We start from the raw sequence: 21,738 nt of genomic DNA on the forward strand, positions 1-21,738 counted from the left end.
TGCTCAGTTGTATAAATGTAAGTCACTCTGGATAAGGGTGTCTGCCAAAATGCCATAAAGGAAAACGTTTTACATGTGCATGCATTGATCTCTGTGTAGACCAGGTAATCTTTTAAGGAACCTTAAGCAACAGCTCACCACAAATTTGTCAACATACTGTTCGGTAGTTGGCTTTGAAAGTTCTAGGTGACTGTTAAAACTTACAAATAAAACACAAACAAGTACTTCAAAGGCACTAGTCTAAAGATTGCCTTGTTCTCTGGCTGTTCAGAACCACACAGACTAAATGTAGTCTCTTCCCTTTTATGTTCATTTTCTCGTGTTAAGCCCGTAGTAGGCGCTCTTGTTTTGGTTTATGGACCTGTGTATGTGTGCTCGTGCACACCTCATTCGCTTTTCCTATTCTCCTGCTCTCGCCTCTTTAAAACTAGTTACCACAATACAAACCTGCTTATTTGACTCACAAGTCTAATATAGCTGTTTTGAGCTCCTTTTAGCCTTTCATTTCACACTTCCGGTCTTTATTTGACCATACCTAGCGCTGCGTGTTTATTTGTTTGTTTATTTCATTTCCGCTCCTTTCAGTTAGTTTGTAGCCCGGCGGATGGTCTCGCGCATTAAAGACAGTGACTGTTGCAAGTAAATATTTGTAGTACAGTATATCTGGCAGCTCTGTAGGCTGGAGGTGACTGTAGTCCTGTAGATTTCGGAGAATTTCAGCTGAAAGTCACTGCAGGTTTGTAAACTTTGTAAGGATGTCGGTGAAACTCGTGGACTGAGGAAGGTGAAGCGAAAATGAGGAGTCGCAGCAATTCTGGAGTCAAACTCGACAACTATGCTCGGATAATTCAACAAACTATCCTTCGCCACCAAGTGAGTACATACAGGGAAGCAAACTGAACAAAGTTACGACTGTGTGTACCGCTTTATATAGCTTTTTCTGCAACCATGTTCATTCACGTAACACACACACATGTTTAGCTGGATATTTGTCACAGAATGAACGTGTAATGTTGTTACTTGTCATTAGTGTCACTTGAGTTTATCAGTTGCTCTATAGTTTAACTTCGAAGCGTATTTAGTTTGTAAAAACAAGGACTGTTTTTGTTTAGCATTAGCATTCACTGGCTAGGTATCAGTTACAGCACAGATTGATGGCCCTTTCTGGCTGGTGTGGTTAAATTTTTTTTTTTTGTATCTGCACTCAGTTTCTTTCCCAACTAGAAGTTTGTGCAGTTGTTGTTCCATGTGTACTTCCTGGTAATCCATAACATACATATCATCTTGCAGAGTTCCTTGAAAGACACACACTGCTATGAATACTCAATTAGTCTACTACTTAAGCTGTCTTTTTCAGTTGAGGTCATTTTTTTAAAATTATTATTTTTTTTAGGAAAAGGCTTATATTCTGCATTCAGATTCATTCCAGTACAGTCTTCTGTGTACCACGTATAAGAATTCCTTTCACAATCAAATGAATCCATGTCGTATGTAGATGACTGTGTAACTTAATGCTTTTTGATCAACAAACCTTGCAGCTTTCATTAAAAAACTTTTCTTTGATTTTCAATAACACAACAATGGCACCAGGATCTCAAGACGGCATATACAACATTCACTTAGTGGTTAGCATGTTTGCTTCGCACCTCCGGGGTTGGGGGTTCGACTCCTGCCAAAGACATGCGCTGATTGGCGATTCCCAATTGTCCATAGTGTGTGAGTGTATGTGCGATTGTGCCCTGCGATGGGCTGGCCCCCCGTCCAGGGTGTCCCCTGCCTCATGCCCCGAGTTCCCTGGGATAGGCTCCAGGCACCACCCGACCCTGTGTAGGATAAGCGGTACAGAAAATGAATGGATAATACTTGAAATAAAAGTCATTTGTCTTCATTAAGAAAGTCCCAAAGGATGCGCACCAGAAAATGTCAGATTTGTGATGATCATGGGTAAGTTTTTCTAACAGCAAAAGAGAAGCAGCCTGACTCGTGCACGTTTTGACAGATGGTACCTGTGAAGTTGACCACGACAACAGTATACATTTTTAGCCAGAAAAGTGCACAAGTTCAGTACATGCTCATCATCACCGTCAAGATTTGCAACAACAGTACAATTCAAGAGATATACAATCGGAGACATGGTAAAAGTCTTTCCAGTAATCCATTGTATAATTTTGTGAATCATTTTCCAGTAGGTCTTAATCTTTTCACAATCCCAAAATGTCTGCGTCACAGTACAAGTGGTTGCTTTACATTTAAAACATAATTGAGAGGTGTTGGAGAAACTTTTTGTGGAGGCGAACTGGTGTTAAGTCTTTTGAATAAATGTAAAAAATTTTGTTCCTTAGCTGAAATTGAAGTATTGTTTGGGAAAATGTTTGCACAAACAGATGACCACTCCTTGTCACTAAAAGGAGACCCAAAGTCCTTTTCACATATCGCCCTTAGAGAGTCAAAAGTTGATAAACCAACATTTGACAGCAAGTTCAACTTTCTAAATATGTAAATCAATGGTCCATTTATCTTTTGCATCACGTTATAAATCTAGCATATACCCTTTTAAAATGTCCCCCCCCCCCCCCCCCCCCCAATCATGTGGATGATTTGTAGGATCCAGTGACTGGTCTTCTTCCTGCGAGTGAGGAACAGCCGGATGCCTGGGTCAGGGATAACGTGTACAGCATCATCTCCGTTTGGGCTCTAAGTCTAGCTTACAGGAAGAATGCAGACCGGGACGAGGACAAGGCGAAAGCTTACGAGCTGGAGCAGGTAGTGGACATGATGGATTTGAGCCTCTTAAACTGATCGACTCAGGGATCTATTTCACATTTAGGAAGTCAGTCAGGAACACAAAACATGATCCATTATACATTACCTAATTACCCTTTTTCAGGTCTAGATGGGAGACTTGATGAACCTGAAATGAACTGAAACATCTGTGCTGTGCAGTTTAGTAATTTTTCAAGGTAGCCAAAGTTCAGAAAAGTACTTAAAGTTTCCAGAGAAACAGGACAATTTGCTCAAAAGTTCATCCACAGCTGTGCAAGCAAAGTGCTTCTGAGGCTGTAGGAGGTGAAATCAGCTGATATTCATCTGGACTGCAAAAACATTTATTACCTATTCAGCTACTTGTTACTGAATGCATAAAAGTGTTAACGTTACCTGCAGTATTTAAGAAATGTGTATAGTGACGTGATTTATCACAAGGTTAATATTATACCACCATGCTGCCCAGATCTACAAGTGTTGCCTCTTCATGTCTTTCAGGTTTTGGATTTTAGTGGAAGTCAGTTGGTAGATAATTTCTGATCTAGAAGAGTAAATTTACGTACTATGTAACATCCCTTCTCAAGAATACCAATGTAACCAATGTGTCCCTACTGTATACTCTTATGAGTTATGTGGCTATGTCTTTGTGTGTACACTTTGTCTTTATATGTACACTTTATATGTCCCCTCCCCCATACTCATGCTAACCTTCTTTTTCTCTCTGTAGAGCGTTGTGAAGCTTATGAGAGGCCTACTTCAGTGTATCATGCGGCAGGTATTCCAGCACTGTCTCTGCTTACCACTTTAAGTCGTGAAACCCACTGACATTAAGAACTATTTACATAATATCAAACTCCAATGTCCCCAAAGAGCCTGGCAGTACCCACAGTCACATGCCATTCTATTTCCAGTAGTAGCTCAGTGTTGAAATAATTGGGTTACCGATCAGAAAGTCGTGAGTTCAAATCCCAGTACCACCAAGCTGCCACTGCTGGGCCCTTGAGCAAGGCCCTTAACCCTCAACTGATCTTTTATATAATATGAGATAAATGTAAGTCACTCTAGATAAGGGCATCTGCCAAATGCTTTAAATATAAAACGTAAATTTCCCCTCTGTACACTTTAAGCATCCGACAATTACATCTGTCCTCTGTTTAAAGAAAAGCTGAACACTTTTGACATCTTTACTATCTAAAGGGTCTGTGTGACTGACGTTTGCTTTCGTTCTTCAGCTGGAAAAAGTGGAGAAATTCAAGTACAGCAAGAGCACCATGGACTGCCTCCATGCCAAGTACAACACACGCACTTGTGCCACAGTGGTGGGTGATACTGAGTGGGGCCATTTACAGATGGATGCCACTTCGCTCTTCCTGCTCTTTCTAGCACAGATGACTGCCTCGGGTATGCTGGGCAATTGCATTTTTACCAAAACATACCCGATTATTCTTAAGCCTTAATCTACCAAGTCAGTGTTTGGTCATAGCCTGTTGTTGATGGGTTTTCCATTGGTACTTGTTGCTGCCCATCAGTGCTAACTGAAAATATTGAATTGGTGTTGGAGACTGGTAGAAGAGAAATCAGTAAATAAGCAAAGGACACTATTGGAAGGACGCATTGAGGAAGTGTACAGAGCAAACAAAATATCTTGACTAAAATTACACTCTACAAAATGTTTCCACTGTAGATATTGTTACTCACCATTTTGAAGTAAAGTTTAGTAGTAATGTGTGATTTTGCATTTTAGGCTCTTTTTTTGTGATACGGGGTCATCCAGTTTTCTTTTATTACAAAGTTAAATACACTATATCCTAGTGGTATGGGGAATTATTTCCTTTAACTCAGGTGCACAATTTTGAGGTGGGGGCTTTGTGGTATCTTCATTTGCAGCCTTTAACTTCAGTGGCCCTTGTTAAGATCTAGCATTTTGATATCGGCTTGGTGTGTCATGACCCTTAGGACAAAACATACAGACTGCACAAAGTCTGTTGTAAGAAAGAATCTTATAAAGGGTGAAACATAGTTCATACTTGTGTCAGTGTGTATATAGTCTTCAGATTAGGTAGAACAGATTATATGATTCATTTGCATATTGTTACATAATCTTAATCAAATATCTTTGATTCATTAAAGAACATTCACACGTTTAAATTAGTAAAATGTTGGATTTGAACTTGTGCTCAGAGCTTGAATAAATCCAGTTCTGAGTGGTTTATACAGCACCTAGATTATTTATTGTGACTTGGGCCCCCTTAGGTTTGCACATTGTGTACACTCAGGATGAAGTGGATGTGATCCAGAATCTGATGTTTTACATTGAAGCTGCATACAAAGTGGCGGTAAGTCTCCTTAATATAAACACTTGCTTTACAGGGTCATGTGAAAAAATACAAACATTTGATCCTCTTTGAAACAGTGTCTATTAATAAAGTTGATGCACTCTCTCAAATGACACACAAAATTGACATTTTGTAGTAATTTTCATAATTTAAATTAACAAAAAACAGATACGTCACAAGGAAAAAGTAAGTATACCCTTACATTTATCACACCTTCAAGTCCATAAAATTAGAGTCAGGTGTTCAAAACTTGGTTCCAGTTATTAGAACCTGCTTAGGGAGTGTAGCTGGAACCTGTCTTATATATACCCCTCTCATATCTACCATCTGGCGTTCCCCATGCTATTGAGGTGTGTGATGTCATCATGCCAAGATCTAAAGAGTTCTGCAAGGCCTTCAGAAAAAAGGTTGTGGATGCCTATGAGTTTGGCAGTGGTCGTGGAAATGTTAAGTTTTGGTGTTGCTTCACTGCCTCAGGGACTGGACAGCTTGCATTCATTGATTCAACTATGAATTCTGTATCAAATCAAAGAGTGCTTGAAGATGTGAGGTCATCTGTTCAAATTTGAATTTGAACCGAAAGTGAACCTTTCAACAGGATAGTGATCCTCAGCACGCTAGCAAATCCACCAAGGAATGGCTCAGAAAGAAGAAATGGAGGATCATGGGATGGCCTAGTTAAATCCCGGATTTGAATTTACCAATGTGGGGGGAGTTGAAATGGACAGTACATGCAAGAAAACCTCAGACATCTTGCAACTGAAGGAGTATTGCATGGAAGAGTTGTCAAAAACTCCAGCAAACTGAAGGAAAATTATGCAAAACGCCTACAAGAAGTTATTTCTGCTAAAGGGGGCAATAACAGCTTCTGAGGCCAAGGGTGTATTTACTTTTTCCACAGAAGAATATTAATTGTTATTTCTGTTGAATAAATGATTGAAAAAGCTCATTTTCCTTGTGGTTTTGTTCAAGCATATCAACTTTATTAATAGGCACTGTTTCAAAGATGATCAAATGTTTGCTTGTCTAAATATATCAGAAAAGCCAACGATTTACATGGGGTGTACTTATTTTTTCACCTGACTGTATGCATGAGTGTACTGTAGATAGGCCTTTTATCTGTGACTGGTCTTCTCTGATCTTGATGCGCTTTCTCTGAGCAGGACTATGGAATGTGGGAGCGAGGAGACAAGACTAATCAGGGCATCCCTGAGCTCAATGCCAGCTCCATCGGCATGGCCAAAGTAAGTTTGTTTCATGTCAAGTCAAGCCAAGTGGCTTTTATTGTTATTTCAATGATATACAGCTGGTACAGTACACAGTGAAACGTTCCTCCAGGACCATGGTGCTACATAAAACAACACACTAACCACATGAGACGATACAGAACTAAATAAGACCTACACATTTCTATGTAAAATGCATGTGTAAATGTGTGCAAACAACACAAGACAATGGGCACAGTAAGTGACAGTGTAGTGCCGACCAGACCACTGTTCTACTGTGGACGTGTCAGATCATAACATACTATGACACCATTTTTTTTATAAGTACAATAGCAGCAAAAGTACAGGTAGACAGTAAAGTAATGTGGAAAAATTGCAAGGGGAGTGGGATGGTGTTCGGTTCAGTATCTCTGTGTGCGTGTGTCAGTCCAGTCTCTCAGTATTGAGGAGTCTGATGGCTTGGGGGAAGAACTGTTACGCAGTCTGGGCTTTCTTAGTTATGGAGCTGGTGTTGAGGGACCAGGTCAGGTTCTCCACCAGGTGAGCACCAAGGAATTTGGTGCTCCTCACGATCTCTACGGAGGAGCCATCGATCAACAACCATCTCTTTCATTTTTTTCCACATTCAGAGACAGGTTGTTGGCTCTGCACCAGTCCGTTAGCTGCTGCACCTCCTCTCTGTATGCTGACTCGTTCTTTCTGATGAGACCCACCACGGTCGTGTCATCCACGAACTTGATGTGCTCAGAGCTGTGCGTTGCTGCACAGTCGTGAGCCAGCATGCATAAAGCTGGATGATTTTGTGTATAACAGACTGGACATGTGTTGATCAGAAAGTTTAGTATGACCCTATTATTACATATATAAACTCTCAAAATAATTAATTTAATGATCATTCAATTTGCACAAAGTCTGTATCTATTCTGTAATCTTGTCTCATTTACACACCATACACTCACATGCACATTACCAAGCTTTCCATCACTGCCTTCGAGCAGCTGAGAATGCAGCTGAGGTTTGCCTATCAGAAGGCCTTCTGCATTTCTCTCATGCATGTACAGCCCTATGACGCTGTTACTGGTGTGCTTGACCTATTATAAACTCAGCAGGGTACCTCTGCCAAACTCTTTTCACCCTTCTGTCCATGAAGACCAGCCAACTGCAGTAAACTGTGTCAGTTTCTCTGACTTTGTGCAGTGAGACAATGGAAACATTATTCTACTTCCATTGAAAAAAAACCCCAAACACTGAGTCTGTTGTATCACCCTGGCACTCCAAAGTGAAATCACTCTGATTTTAATTCAGCAGTTAGGTATCATAAAATGCATAGAGGTGGGTTTAAACTTTGTATTTCCTTTTGAACTGTGAGCCCTGTTTACATGCAATGTGTGAATGGAGTATTTTTGACTGTAGGCAGCACTGGAGGCACTGGATGAGCTGAATCTATTCGGGGCTAAAGGAGGGCCCAGTTCAGTGGTCCATGCTCTGCCAGATGACATCCAGCACTGTCAGGTGAAGCCAGCGTTGAATGCATTCATAAATCTTCATCAAAGCATTGCTCTCTGGCTTTACCTCTTAAAGGAGAACTTCAGCATGTAACCCAAACTATGTCTGCTGCCCCTGTAGTGGGATCTGTGTGATCCGCATTTGCCTGCACTTAGGGAAAGGAACAGAATTTACTTCTAGAAAGAAGAATTTAATCAATTTACAATTGATTCTTGGGACATTTGTTAAAATGCACACTGTTTCCTTGGTTATGATTGCTAAATGTTTAGCTGTCTATGTAATCCCACTTGATAGAGGTTTTTGCTTAGGGACTAACGGTCATGCTATAGACATGGTTGCTGATTTTTTTTTGTCTCTGTCATTTTCTTTTAGTATATCTCATATTCGCGCACACATTTTAAACTGTGACTAACCCAGATATGGTTTGAAAACACTGCAGTATACAAATAGTCTGACAACAGCTTCTGTCATTGTGTCCAGTCCATTCTTAACTCCATGTTGCCTAGAGCGTCCACATCTAAAGAAGTAGATGCTGGTGTTCTCGCCATTATCTCATATCCAGCCTTCGCTGTGGAGGACATGGAATTGGTCAACATCACCAAGGAGGAAATCATTTCCAAACTACAGGTTGAATCTGTAGTTCATTTAAGCACACACATTATGGTTATTTTTTGAATGCAAATGATAATTTGCTGTGCTCTTCGTGTTCTGTAGGGGCGATATGGTTGCTGTCGGTTTCTCAGAGATGGTCATAAAACACCTAAAGAGGTAGGGTATAAGGAATTACCCACATTGTGTACATAGAATTTATTGACTAAGTATTGTTCGGATGCCAACAGAAATGCTACTTAATATGATCTTACTTCAACAATTTGGGTATATAATTGTTCTTATGATGCTGTATCATCATTTCTGAATGTTTCTCTGTATATCCCATATACCCTCTCTGTGTATACAGGATCCCAATAGGCTGTATTATGAATCTGCTGAGCTGAAGCTGTTTGAGAACATTGAATGTGAGTGGCCTCTGTTCTGGACCTACCTCATCCTTGATGGCATCTTCCTAAACAGCGAAGAGCAGGTAAAGAAAAATTATTATTATTATTATTATTATTATTATTATTATTATTTTTTGTGAAGATAACATTTTTTAAAAATATTGTCAACTGCTGTCCATCATCAAGTTGAAGATGGTCTCACTGGGAGTTTTTTATTCAAAAATTCTGCACCAGTTCCTGGTTATAACTGAAACAGGTGTTAGGAGCTGAGGCAGAATGAGTATGTTGACTAACTGAGGTTATATTTAAGATTAAATTAAGAAAATTTAAGATTAGTTTCATAGCCTGTATGGAGTTTCTGTGCATGTTCTTCCGGTGTCCACATGGGTTTCCTGTAGGTTCTTCAGTTTCCTCCCACCTCCTTAAAACATGCTGGTAGATGAATTGGCTACACTGATTTGCCCCTAGGTGTGAATGAGTGTGTGAAAGTGTGTGTGCATGGTCTGTTATGATGGACTGGCATCCAATAGGATGGTTCCTGCCTTGCGCCCAGTGTTTCTGGCATAGGCTCCGGATGCGGTATGACCCTGACTAGGACAAAGCGATTGCTGAAGATGAATGAGGGGAAAATCTGATGATTGAGGTAAGATTCTGACTTGTTATTAAATTATGCTCTTTTTGAAATGGGTCTCACCAGGTGCAGGAGTACAGAGAGGCTCTGGATGGTATACTAATCAAACAGAAAGATGGGATACGTCTGCTTCCCGAACTCTACAGTGTCCCTCCTGATCGGGTAAGGTTCATTTATATGAAATGTTGTTACAATGGAAGTACAGTGTTTGTAGAAACTTGGTTAGACGTGAAGATTGAACAATGTTCTTTTAGGTAGATGAGGAGTATGTGAATCCTCACTCTGTAGAGAGGATCCCTATGGGCAAATGCCCTCTGAAGTGGGGCCAGTCACTGTACATTCTGGGAAATCTGTTGGCAGAGGTGAGGGCACACTTCCACATCCTGAGAAAAAGACCTTGCTTTATGACTGGCAGTATTAAAAATGTGTTCTTGTAAAAATAAACTTCAGGGCTTCCTGGCCCCTGGAGAAATAGACCCACTCAACCGCAGATTCTCCACCATCCCCAAGCCTGATGTGGTTGTCCAAGGCAAGTTCCATTTTTAGGCGAATGATACCAGCAACATAAAAATTTTTTTTCCTATATTGTCAATTTCTTGTGATGTCCTTGGATGTAGGTTTATTTGTTCTTGGTATTGTGTAGTGTGCATTCTAGCAGAGAATGATGAGATTAAGGCATTGCTACTGAAGAATGGGATAGCAGTGGATACAGTGGCAGACATCCACCCCATCAGAGTACAACCTTCTCGAGTTCTTAGTCACATTTACGCCCGACTAGGTAGGAGCTGTTCACTGCTGTGACCAACAGATCAGACCATTCTAAATGATTCATTTGATTAATTGTTTTTCTTCCCAAAGGACGTAACCAGAGGCTGGGGCTGACTGGAAGGCCATGCCGCCGGATTGGTGTATTAGGGACCTCCAAGCTCTACATCATACGCAAAACTATCTTCACTTTTACACCTCAGGTACAGAAACGGAGAACACATTTGAGTCTTCTTGGTTTGGTGGATATGGATATTGTTTTGTCATTTTTAAAACTTAAAAAACGATTAAGGTAATTAAGTGTGGCTTTGTTTGTGTTTTTCTGCTATTTTTTTCTGGTAGTTTATTGATCACCAGCAGTTTTACTTGGCCCTTGATAACAGGATGATTGTGGAGATGCTGCGTACTGACCTTTCCTACTTGTCCTCTCGCTGGAGAATGACTGGCCGGCCTACTGTCACCTTTCCTGTCTCCCAAACCATGCTCAGTGAGTGGGACTGACGTTCATATGTTATCCTATACTACTGCGGTCAAGGGTTATTGTGCTTAGGATAAGCTTATTTAGGATTTATTTAGCATGTTTAGCTTTATTTCTAGGATTAATTGAACCATATAACTTGATTAAATAGTGAATCACTGCTTGTTACATGCTGACATTTTCCAGCATGTTTGAATGATGATTGACATTATCTTGTAGCATGCGCTATATCTAGCAGAACAGCCGATTATAGAGAAAGAGGAGAGACTCTGTAAATGAGGTTCAGTGGATTCGTGATCTCAGTCCTATCATGTGTATACAGATTCGATCAGGAGAAAAAAAAACAATAAGCAAATGGCAGAAAAGGAATATGCCAACCCATGCGTCCAGGTGATATACAGTATAGATAAGGATTTGCATCCAGTTCTCTGCAAAACAGACAACCTTTTCTGTCTGTCTTCCCAATCAAATGTTCAATAAATATTATTAATCTTTTCTTTCTTGTTCCTTTACAAATGAGAGTAAAAAGAACTACTCCAATATTTTAGCAGGCAGGTATACAGGTCTTATGTTGAATTTTGTAAGTGAGGGAGGTTTTTTTTTTTTTTTTTTTTTTTTTTTTTTTTTAAATTTGTGAGAGGTGGGTTTTCAGTTGAGGGATTTTCCATTATATAAGCAGAGATTCTAATCAGTACTTCATAAAGGTGCAGGTTTTTTTTCTCCATTGCATTACATCTGTAATTATATTCTCCCCAAAACCATGTTTCTTCCGAAAAATTTAAATCAACAGTCTGATTAGCTTGATGGTTTTAGAGGCACAACCACCAGGAGAGACATTTCCTCTAGACTCATGAAGGTTTTTAACTAGGTATGTGAATTACACCCTTTCGGCTCCTTATCTTCTTTCAGCTGAGAACCACACAGACTTGGACCCTGTAGTACTGGCCACACTGAAGAAACTTCAGGATGGCTACTATGGAGGAGCAAGGTAAGGGCAAAGCTGTGAGACATGTAATTAACCTTTCCTTTATCATGTTTCATGTAGATATTTCATCTCTTCCCTCTTTTTTAGGATACAGACAGGAAAGTTGTCGGAGTTCTTGACCACGTCCTGTTTTGCTCATCTAAGCTTCCTGGATAGTGGTAAGCCACGCTCCAGCAGTCTGAGCTGGGATGAGGATGATGAATACAGCTTCGTTAATGACGGCACTTTGCATAATGTCAACACTAGTGATGGTAAGGCGGAACAGCCACAGGATAAAGCACCATCAGTTTACTGTAAATTCATTGTTTAAACGCTTGCTTAAACACTTAAACAATAGTCCGGGCTTTCTTATTTCCATGAAAGTTTTCTCATACTCTAAAATCAAATAATCCTTCATCATTTGTGTTCATGAAAGGATGTTTCTGAATATTTCCTTTAGCATCTTAAAGCATCTTTTATAGCATGCTAATATATTTAAAAAAAAAAAAAACTGAGCCGGTGATTAATTTCTCAACCTTCATTGCAAAACAAGGTGAAGTGTAGGATGGTGCACATCAATACAAAATAACTATCCCCTTCTGAAAAGCTTTGCATTTGTTATGTTGATAATTATGTGGCTGGTTTGTGTACTGCATCAAATAATGCATAGCTGGCATTTTCTAGGTGGAGAATGCATCCATCTTTATCGTGCGATCGTTATTTTCGAGTTTGTTTCAATGTATACTGTAGATTCATGCATGAGTTTTGAAATGGGAGCAGTTGGAGTTTAAATTGAGATTAACATGTTTCCTATTTGTGGAAGCATATTTTGGGGTGCTATATAATTATTTAAATAAGCATTCATTTCGTTTACTTTATTTCTGTACATATCGCTTATGAATATCTGTCCAGTTGTCCATCAAGCAAACAGCAGACACTTTGTATCTGGTTTTTGTCTCAGATGGAGATGATCTTGTGCAGTATTTGGATCATCTTTTGGCCACAGCAGTGCCTCAGCAGGGGATGAGAGCAAAGCACAAGGCCAGCGGGCTTGGCCTCTTCAGGGCTGCAGCCAATCAAACAAGAGAGATGGTGTCTTTAGTCAACAAGGCCAAAGATCTCCAGCTGCACAGTGAGCATTGTTATTGCTTATTGTTGCCCATGCAGTTCATACATACATTTCATCCTTTTAATTTTTTTTTTATTTTATTATTTCAGATGTGCAAATGTATCTGCCCACCAAGCTCTTCCGATCTCCTCAACCATGTCTTAATTTAAAAGACTCATCCAGACCAGAACCAAGCCTGGTATGCACACACTCATTTATGCACATAAATGCAAAAAAAGAAAAAGATTTTTCTCTAGCTAATTGCTCTCCACTTCAGGGTCCAGAGATGTTTGTGTCGTCATATTTAAACCTGCCCCGTGGTGCTGATGGAGCTATAGATTACATGGCTCTGGCCCAGATGCTTAAGGATACACAGGGTCTCCAAGACCAGGCAGACATCCTATACATCCTCTTCAAAGACAAGTCAGCGTTCACCTTTTTTAATTAATATTTATATAATTGTGTCTACTTTAATGTGTGTGTGTGTGTATGTATGTGTGTGTATGTATGTGTGTGTATGTATGTGTGTGTGTGTGTGTGTGTGTGTGTGTGTGTGTGTGTGTGTGTGTGTGTGTGTTTTTAAATAAATAATGTAGAGCTTGACCTTGGAAGTGTATGGAGTAACATACATTATTAATGAATGTAGTGTAACCTGTATGATTTCCTATCAAGTGTAAACAAGCAACAAATCCATTGATGTTAACTTGAAACTTTAATGCATGGTAGAATTTCCTCATTCAACCTTTTCAGTTAGGCCACCACCTCCCTGTTATCCCTCAGCCTTTTTACTTTGACCAATTCACTAATAGTGAAAGGGCAACATGTCTGATCTATGAAATATTCAAGAGATAATTAGTAGTAAAATTATTCTGTAATACGTAGCTCAGTATGTTTTTAATAGTCTGTTTGCTTGACAAGATATCTGTTCCAGTTCCAGTTTTGCAATATTACTGATGTTTCTAGATCAGTTTATGTTAAATACACAGGAAGTTCCACTTCACTAATGACCATAGGCATTTAATCGTGTTTTTCTCTTCATCCCGAATGTATTAAGACAGTCCCGACATAATGCAAAATACATGCCATTTGTAAAATAATTTTTGATTTTTTGTCATCTATGATTCCAAGTGGGAATTTCATAATAGGATGCAGTAATCTATGCTTCCAAATGGGAATATTCGGGTGTGTGTGTTCTTTCAGGGGGCTGGATTGGGACACACAGCTGCATGGTATAGGCACTACAGTACACAGGCTGCTGATGGAACTGTACGAAAAGGCAGGAGACCTGCGCTGCTGGGGCCTCATTCGTATGATCTCTGGCATGCTACGCAAAAAAGTGGAGGAGCTCGACTGGGTGAGACAGCATTACCCTATCTGATGGTTCTCAAGGATTTGAGATTACCATGCTTTATGATTTAGCTTCGAATTCAGGTTGATCAGTGATGGTCTGTTTTGTTGTGGTGTTCAGGTTGATCAGTGATGGTCTGTTTGTTATGATATACAGGATGTGGATGATGAAGTGTGTTAATCTGTTTGTGTGTGTGTTTGTGTTTGTAGGCCTGCTCTGATTTACTGGCTCATCAAAAGCACTTAACGGTGGGTTTACCTCCTGAACCGAGGGAAAGGACCATCACTGCGTGAGTTAGCTGTTTCAGTAAACATTGACAGACTTGACAAACTCTTACCCTTTAGTTCAATCTATTTAAAGATGTTGAATTTTAGCATTGTGTCTACAGCTAAAATAGAGTTTGATTTGTGTCTTGCTGCAGGCCAATGCCACCTGACTTGCTGGCTAAACTTATAGATGAGGCCAGTGAGAACAACATAACAATCTCCATCCTCACCCAGGTTAAAATACAGTCTTACCTCACAGACATATAGAATTTATGTGCAAAATTATACAATCTAAATTTTTTTGGAAATAAAAAATGAAGTGTGTTTGTGTGTGAGACAGGAGATCATGGTGTACCTGGCGATGAACATCAGGACACAGCCGGGTCTGTTCAGTGAGATGTTTAGGCTGAGGATTGGCCTTATCATTCAGGTCATGGCTACTGAACTGGCCCAGTCTCTTAACTGTTCAGGTACTAAAATCATACAGTTACAAAGAAATGACATTTTATATGTTCTCTATTACATTAATGAATTTCTTCAGGACTTTTTATGTTTGTGTTTCAGATGAGGAAGCTACAGAAAGTCTGATGAGTTTGAGTCCTTCTGAGCTGAAGAATCTTTTACATCACATCCTCAGTGGCAAAGAGTTTGGTGTGCAGAGGCATGGTCAGTTCCTTCCCCTTTGCAATATGTATATTGTGAGGTTTGGTAATGAATATTTTTTTCAAAATGAATGTCTGTGTTATTTCTGAGTTTGTGATCAGTATAAATTTGTTTTTCCATTATAGAGATATCAATCTTTTATTTGTTAATGGCGTTTTGATGTTATCAGCCCATGTTTAAAGGTTATCAGGTGTTTTGTTTAGGGTTTTTGAACATGACATCTTGGGTCACTTTTGTATCAGACGTCAGTTATAGATTTTCAAATATACATGGTCAGTGGTATAGCTTAAACCCTTTCTAGCAGTATATTGGTATTTGAAATTGACTTATTGGATATTTTCAATCAGTATATATAATTGAATTATTTTATTACTGCAAGTCTATTATAAGATTACGCAGGACACTCTTGGGTTTCTGTGTGTAGAGTATCATGACCCTGTGTTTAGCTGTTGCTGAGAAAGGCGATAGGAACGTGGAGGGGTGTGAGCCCCCTGCTGGACAAACAATTCACACCTCTCCACAATAACATTGGTACAGAGGTCAGATGGACAGCACAACTAAACATTTAAACCTAGTAGACTAGGTAACAAAAAAAACTTGTGAAAAACTGAAAAAATTCTTACAGCCCTGAGTGTCTACTTTTACTATGAGCCATTAACTGCATTGTGGAGTGTAACATCACAAATAAATTCAATGCTGAACACGCGCACCCCAAAACATTCATCCATCTTCTATACCGCTTATGCTACAGGGTTGCAGTGAAATTGGAGCCTATCTCAGGGAGCATGGGGTAAAAGGCGGGGTACACCATGGTCAAGGTGCCAATGCATCACAGGGCACAATCACATTCACAGTCACACACCCATTCATACACTACGGACACTTTGGACATGCCAGTTTTGGACTGGGGGAGGAAACCGGAGTACCCGGAGGAAACCCCCACAGCACAGGGAGAACATGCAAACTCCGCACACACAGGACAGTGGCGGGAATCGAACCCGCGACCCTGGAGGTGTGACAGTATTTTGTATCAGTATTGTGATAAATGTCATACTACACTTCTGTGTTGTGTTTTTTCCTAACAAATCTCTGTTTTAAATAATTACAAACTCTGATAGGATCAGTTGATTTGGTGTTAATATGTGCTGAAACATTAAAAATTTCTAAGGAAATTTCATAAATAATTTAAAATTTAATATTAGAAATAATTTTTTCCTTGTTCAAATATTAGCGTTTTATTTTTGTACACATAAAATAAGAGCCATCAAACATTATTTTAAACCATTACTTATGTTTTGCTGGCAGTTTGTTAGTAAACCTGTATATCACAATAAATATCATGTATCATAGAAATCTCATTTATCATACATATGATATTTTTCGTCATATTGCCAACCCATAGCATACTTATTAATTTGGTTATAATTAGTATGCTTGATTTCCTTTTATAATATTGATTTGGAAGAAACGTAGGATTTTATATTATTCATGCACCCTTATCTTTTTCACTGTTAATGTTCAACAGCATGCTGTGCTTCTAATTGTCCATTGTGTTTCCTGACTATGTTTTTGTGTGTTCAGTGGATACCGGCGTGAGTCCTGCCATCTCTATCCATGAAGTTGGCCATGTGGGTGCCACCAAAAGTGAGCGTGCTGGCATCAGCAAACTGAAGAGTGATATGAAGCTGGTAAGTACCTACTTAGCAACCTCTTTTTACGTACTACCTCTGACAGTAGATTTGGTATAGGGAACTTTAACTTCTCACTTTAATTTCCTCTGTTGCGTGTGAGCTGTAAGAACAAGCTGTGTCTCCATTTGCAGCTGGAAGACAGGAGATTGTCTTGGTCGGCTCAGAGTAAGGTGAAATGTCAAACATGCCACGCTTTAGTCTGGCTCATTTTGGAGCAACCACCGAATTTACAGACTTGCTGTAATAATTCATTTTTGCAGAGATCAATGTACTAAAAATCCGTATTTTTAATGATGCATAATTTGCTGACAAAATCGACACAGCTCCTCACAATGGGTAATCCATTATACAAAGAAGCTACAGTGATCACAGTAATGGGTTTTATAGGGGCTGCAGCTGCATGGTAATGTGACATCTGTCTGAAATTGCTCAGAACAGATTCTTCAACAGAATTGTACTGAAACGCCTTTTTTTTCTTCCCCTAGACCTTTTCAGCACAGTCCTTTGACATCGACCCCACGGAGTCTGTTGTAAGTCTTGCCCGTTATTTCAGTTTCCCCTTTTATTCTTAATTCTTTAATGTTATTTCTTCTTGTCTGAGGGCTTTTTTTTTTTATATGAACCCACTGGCTAAATGATAAATTGTGAAATGTTTTCAAAATAACAAGTCTAAAGTCATGGTTGTTGGTATTATCTGAACATCACTACTTTTATAAATGTTGGTATTCCAGTGTTACTAAGATTCATGTTCTCTCATGTGACTGCTAGAGGCAACGTCTCAGTTCATTCGAGTCTTTTGATGGCTCTGTGAGTCTTCCTGTTGCGCTGGATAGCCGCCAGGGCCAGTGGATTCGCAGGAGGAGGCTGGATGGAGCCCTCAACAGAGTGCCAGTGGGCTTTTATCAGAAAGTCTGGAAGATTCTGCAGAAGGTTAGCAGGTTTACGGACACAATGGCTATGTTTACATGCAAAGATGTCGGCCTCTATGAATGAATTAATTGCGCTTCCAACTGAACTGTTTTTATTTGTATCCTGAACTGGGCCATCTGTAGACAATCTCCATTTATATGCATGTGGCATATAATACAAAGTTATTTGCATGCACAGAGCAAGGTTTAGTGTTGACATTCCCTTAACAATGAGAAGTGCATATGTTCAGACAGCGTATTCAGCATGTTAATTTCGCTGCTTGTGTTTTAATGAGCTTTAAATTATTTCCATATCGGTAAAACCTAACCCAAGCGTAATTAGTGAATGGACAGTGAGAAGAAGCGTTAGTGACGCTCAACATTTCATATTTGCCTAACAGTCAGGAACCATGATACTCTGGTTATGGGAAATTGTAATGCACACATTATCCATCGGGCATCATATGTTTACTCATCTTTTGATGTTTTCAACATTAAAAACCACTGTCTGAGAATAACTGCAAAATAAATATACAAATAAAATGTTTTATTTTTTATTATTTTATTATGATTATTATTATTTGTATCTTCTGCATCCTTGTTGAATGTCACATGCTGCTCCAAATATATCAGGCTCAATTCGCACCACACATCTGCCTCAAAATTTTAGTTTGATGCCCATCCTACCATCCATCCGACTTCATAGTCCTTTGAAACAGATTAAAATCTGTAACAGAAACTGTTTTTCTTAGACGAGTCATGATGAACTCGTTCAATGAAACAAACACACATGCACAGATTCCAATAGTGAAAGTGATCAGATACAAAATGTTTACATGGCCATTATTTTTCTGTTTCCTGGATTATTAAAAAGATTACCCAACTCATTCAGTCAGATAGAGATACAGTCTACATGTTCTCTACTCCAACTGAGGTGTATACATATAAAACATTTTTTTATCAGCACTATAAGTTAGATTATTAATGGGTTATTAGGCTGCATGTAAATGTAGCTAATGGGCTCTCCAATATTATAGGGTCTAGGGATTTATGTTGTACCGTTAATCTTTACAGAACACATCAAATGTTTAGCATACTCCTACTTTTTGCACTGTCTAAACAATCTGATTTCCATATAAATAGACCCCATACTTGGAGCAAGTGCTTTTAAAGAATGTCATCTATATTGTTGTATGAAAAAATGATAGAACTTTGAAAAGATTCAATCAGTGTAACTCTCTCTCTCTCTCTCTCTCTCTCTCTGACAGTGTCATGGGCTGTCGATTGAAGGCTTTGTGCTCCCATCATCCACTACAAGAGAGGTTTGATACTAGCTCAGCCTGTCTTTTGTGTGTTTATTTTGATTAATGAGACCATCTAAACGTGTGGATTTATTTTCAAAGATTTAATCAGAATTTTGACGGTGTCTGGTGATGGTGAGGCTAGGGTCGAAGCTAACACACTCATGTATATGCATCAAAAATAAAATTAAGCTTTATTGCTAACAACAAAATCTTTGTGTTTTCTCTCTTGCTCTGCCTCTCCAGATGACACCAGGAGAGATTAAGTTTGCTGTGCATGTGGAGACGGTACTGAACCGAGTGCCCCAGCCCGAGTACAGGCAGCTGCTTGTGGAGGCGATCCTGGTGCTCACCATGCTGGCTGAAGTTGATATCCAAAGCTTCGGCAGCATCATCCATGTGGAGAAGATCGTCCACATCGCAAATGACATGTTCTACCAGGACCAGGTACTTGTGTGCGCATGTGTGTATATTTGTAGATGTAATACCATTCATGATGTAAAAGCCTTCTGGTACTGAACTGGTTTAAATAGCATAACATTTGCAGCAATTTTTTAGGTACACACCCAACACGGAGCTGTATATGAACGTTTTTAGCAGGTAGCGCTATTGTTAGAAAATGTAATTAAAAGTCAGTTCTAATACTGAAGGAAGATCTGTACACCACTCACATGAACTCACACAGATCATGTTTATCTCTCTTGAGTGGAACTCTTGAGTGGACTCGTTTCACTGCTGCGACTTCTGGTGTAAATTTTTTTAGCAGTGCAGAGCTTACAAACTGCAGTTTTTGTCATCATTCCAGACAAGAGACATCATCTTTAGAAAATCGATGTGTTTTCCCACCCTATTTTTGTCAGTATATAACCGGCCTTGGGCATCGGATGTTTATTGGCTAATAGCGGGAAAAATAGCCTTTACCGGCCGATACATTGGTGCATCTCTTTTTATATCCATCTATCCATCGATCTATCTATCTATCTATCTATCTATCTATCTATATATATATATATATATATATATATATATATATATATATATATATATATATATATATATATATATATATATATATATATATATATATATATATATATATATATGTGTGTGTGTGTGTGAGAGATATAACGATTATTCAGAGTGATATCGGCCGATACTGATAACCGATACCAATTGTTCAGCGTTTTATGCCTTCTTTTAAATTAATAATAATTAATTACACAGTTCTGAAGGAAATGCAAATAAAAACTTTATTCTCTCCATTTCAGCAAGTTGTTTCACAGTAACTGCTCTCAGAAACAGAAAACATACTACTCCCATTAACATTAAAACATGAACTAAATTCTGAAGATTAAAGTAAGATTTCTTAACCATGCCGAATCTCCCTCTTCACTGCTGCTCACTTCCAGTGTAAAATTTTTAGCAGTGCAGAGATTACAGAGCTTACGAACTGCAGTTTTGTCATCATTTCACACGAGACATCTTTACACAGCACGGATTCGATGTGTGTTCCTGCCCTCTTTTTATTGACAGGATATAATCGGCCCTGATCATCGGATGTTTAAGATAGAGATATATATATATATAGAGATATATATATATATAGAGATATATATATATATATATATATATATATATATATATATATATATATATATATATATATATATATATATATATATATATATATATTTTATATATATATATATATATATATATATATATTATAATAGCTTAAAAAGTGTTGATTGCCCCTATGTATACAGACTTTTGGGACACCTTGTTTAACAAACCCTCATCACTAACACTGCAAATTCCTTATTATTTCTTGCAGAAAGCTCTTAATGCTGAAGAGAGCATTTTAGAAAGAGACACGTCCACAGGCATCTGCCGGCTCCTGTATGATAGCGCACCCAGTGGCCGCTTCGGAACAATGACGTACCTCACCAAGGCGGTGGCTATCTACGTACAGGACTTTCTGCCCAGTGGCTCATGTGCTTTGCAGTGATGTCTTAAGTTTAGAGAGAACATGGTTTTAAAGATGCGAAAGAAACTCGTATCTGTTTAGGTGATTTGTACAGTGTTTAAACATTCATTGTTTTCAAGCTGTAAACCGTTTCAGTTTTCATAGCCATTGTGAGTGATAGCAAAGTTTCTCTGTGAGTACATTTGACTGTGTGCATCTTCATTTATTATATCATGTACTGTTTGTTTACTGGTCATATGTGAATCAGGTTGGTTGCATGAAAAGGCAGACAAAGAGGAGAGTCCTCTGTTTCAGTTTTTTCCTTTTCAACGCATAACAGTCTAAAATCTTAATTGACAAAGGAATATTTTATATATGGAGTTTGATTATTTTTTTTGCCCAGCATGTTTACTTGTCATCTAATTATGTATAATTCAGAGATCATGATGGCTTTTACTAGTTAAAACATTATTTTAATTTCTTCAGCCTCATCAGCAAAATCATTTCTTTTTAAAGCAAATACTTTGAACATGCATCTAGAAGTTAGTAAATATCTTCATATGTGGTGAAATAAATAAAAAATAGTACTTGTGATGTTTGAAATGGTACTGACTTACCATGGTACGGATAATTTATTTGTAGAACATTATATTAAGTTACAGAGAAAATGAATAGATATTTTACAAGAGGATCTTGTGTAGTCTGTTTTGTTAATTTAAATAATCAATTAATAAATGCTCATATTGCACGATTTGTTCAGTAGCACGAGATTATTGCTCAAGTTTTCCTGTGATATTTCTGTTGGGAGTTATACTATGTT

The 21,738-nt window shown here is 38.6% G+C and overlaps 1 protein-coding gene across 2 annotated transcripts; it reads left to right on the forward strand.

Annotated features, from left to right (window-relative positions):
* Positions 1-358: 358 nt before the first annotated feature.
* phka1a (phosphorylase kinase, alpha 1a (muscle)) lies at positions 359-21,669 on the forward strand. Of its 2 annotated transcripts, XM_017471736.3 has the most exons (33): positions 359-873; positions 2,605-2,763; positions 3,491-3,538; positions 3,996-4,164; positions 5,017-5,099; positions 6,263-6,343; positions 7,739-7,837; positions 8,312-8,458; positions 8,546-8,599; positions 8,790-8,912; positions 9,527-9,622; positions 9,715-9,822; positions 9,911-9,989; positions 10,104-10,238; positions 10,319-10,428; positions 10,568-10,712; positions 11,613-11,691; positions 11,776-11,939; positions 12,629-12,799; positions 12,886-12,974; positions 13,053-13,198; positions 13,976-14,129; positions 14,333-14,412; positions 14,545-14,623; positions 14,730-14,859; positions 14,954-15,055; positions 16,634-16,740; positions 16,875-16,913; positions 17,229-17,273; positions 17,512-17,673; positions 18,920-18,973; positions 19,199-19,399; positions 20,787-21,669. In XM_017471736.3, exons 1-33 carry the CDS (start codon positions 796-798, stop codon positions 20,958-20,960), a joined length of 3,690 nt encoding a protein of 1,229 aa, XP_017327225.1. In that variant the 5' UTR covers positions 359-795; the 3' UTR covers positions 20,961-21,669. The 2 variants fall into 2 exon arrangements, with proteins under 2 accessions (XP_017327225.1, XP_017327226.1); XM_017471737.3 differs by lacking the exon at positions 16,875-16,913.
* The last annotated feature ends 69 nt before the right edge of the window (positions 21,670-21,738 follow it).

This window comes from Ictalurus punctatus, chromosome 7 (genome assembly GCF_001660625.3).
Source record: "Ictalurus punctatus breed USDA103 chromosome 7, Coco_2.0, whole genome shotgun sequence".
In the NCBI taxonomy this organism is placed as follows: domain Eukaryota; kingdom Metazoa; phylum Chordata; class Actinopteri; order Siluriformes; family Ictaluridae; genus Ictalurus; species Ictalurus punctatus.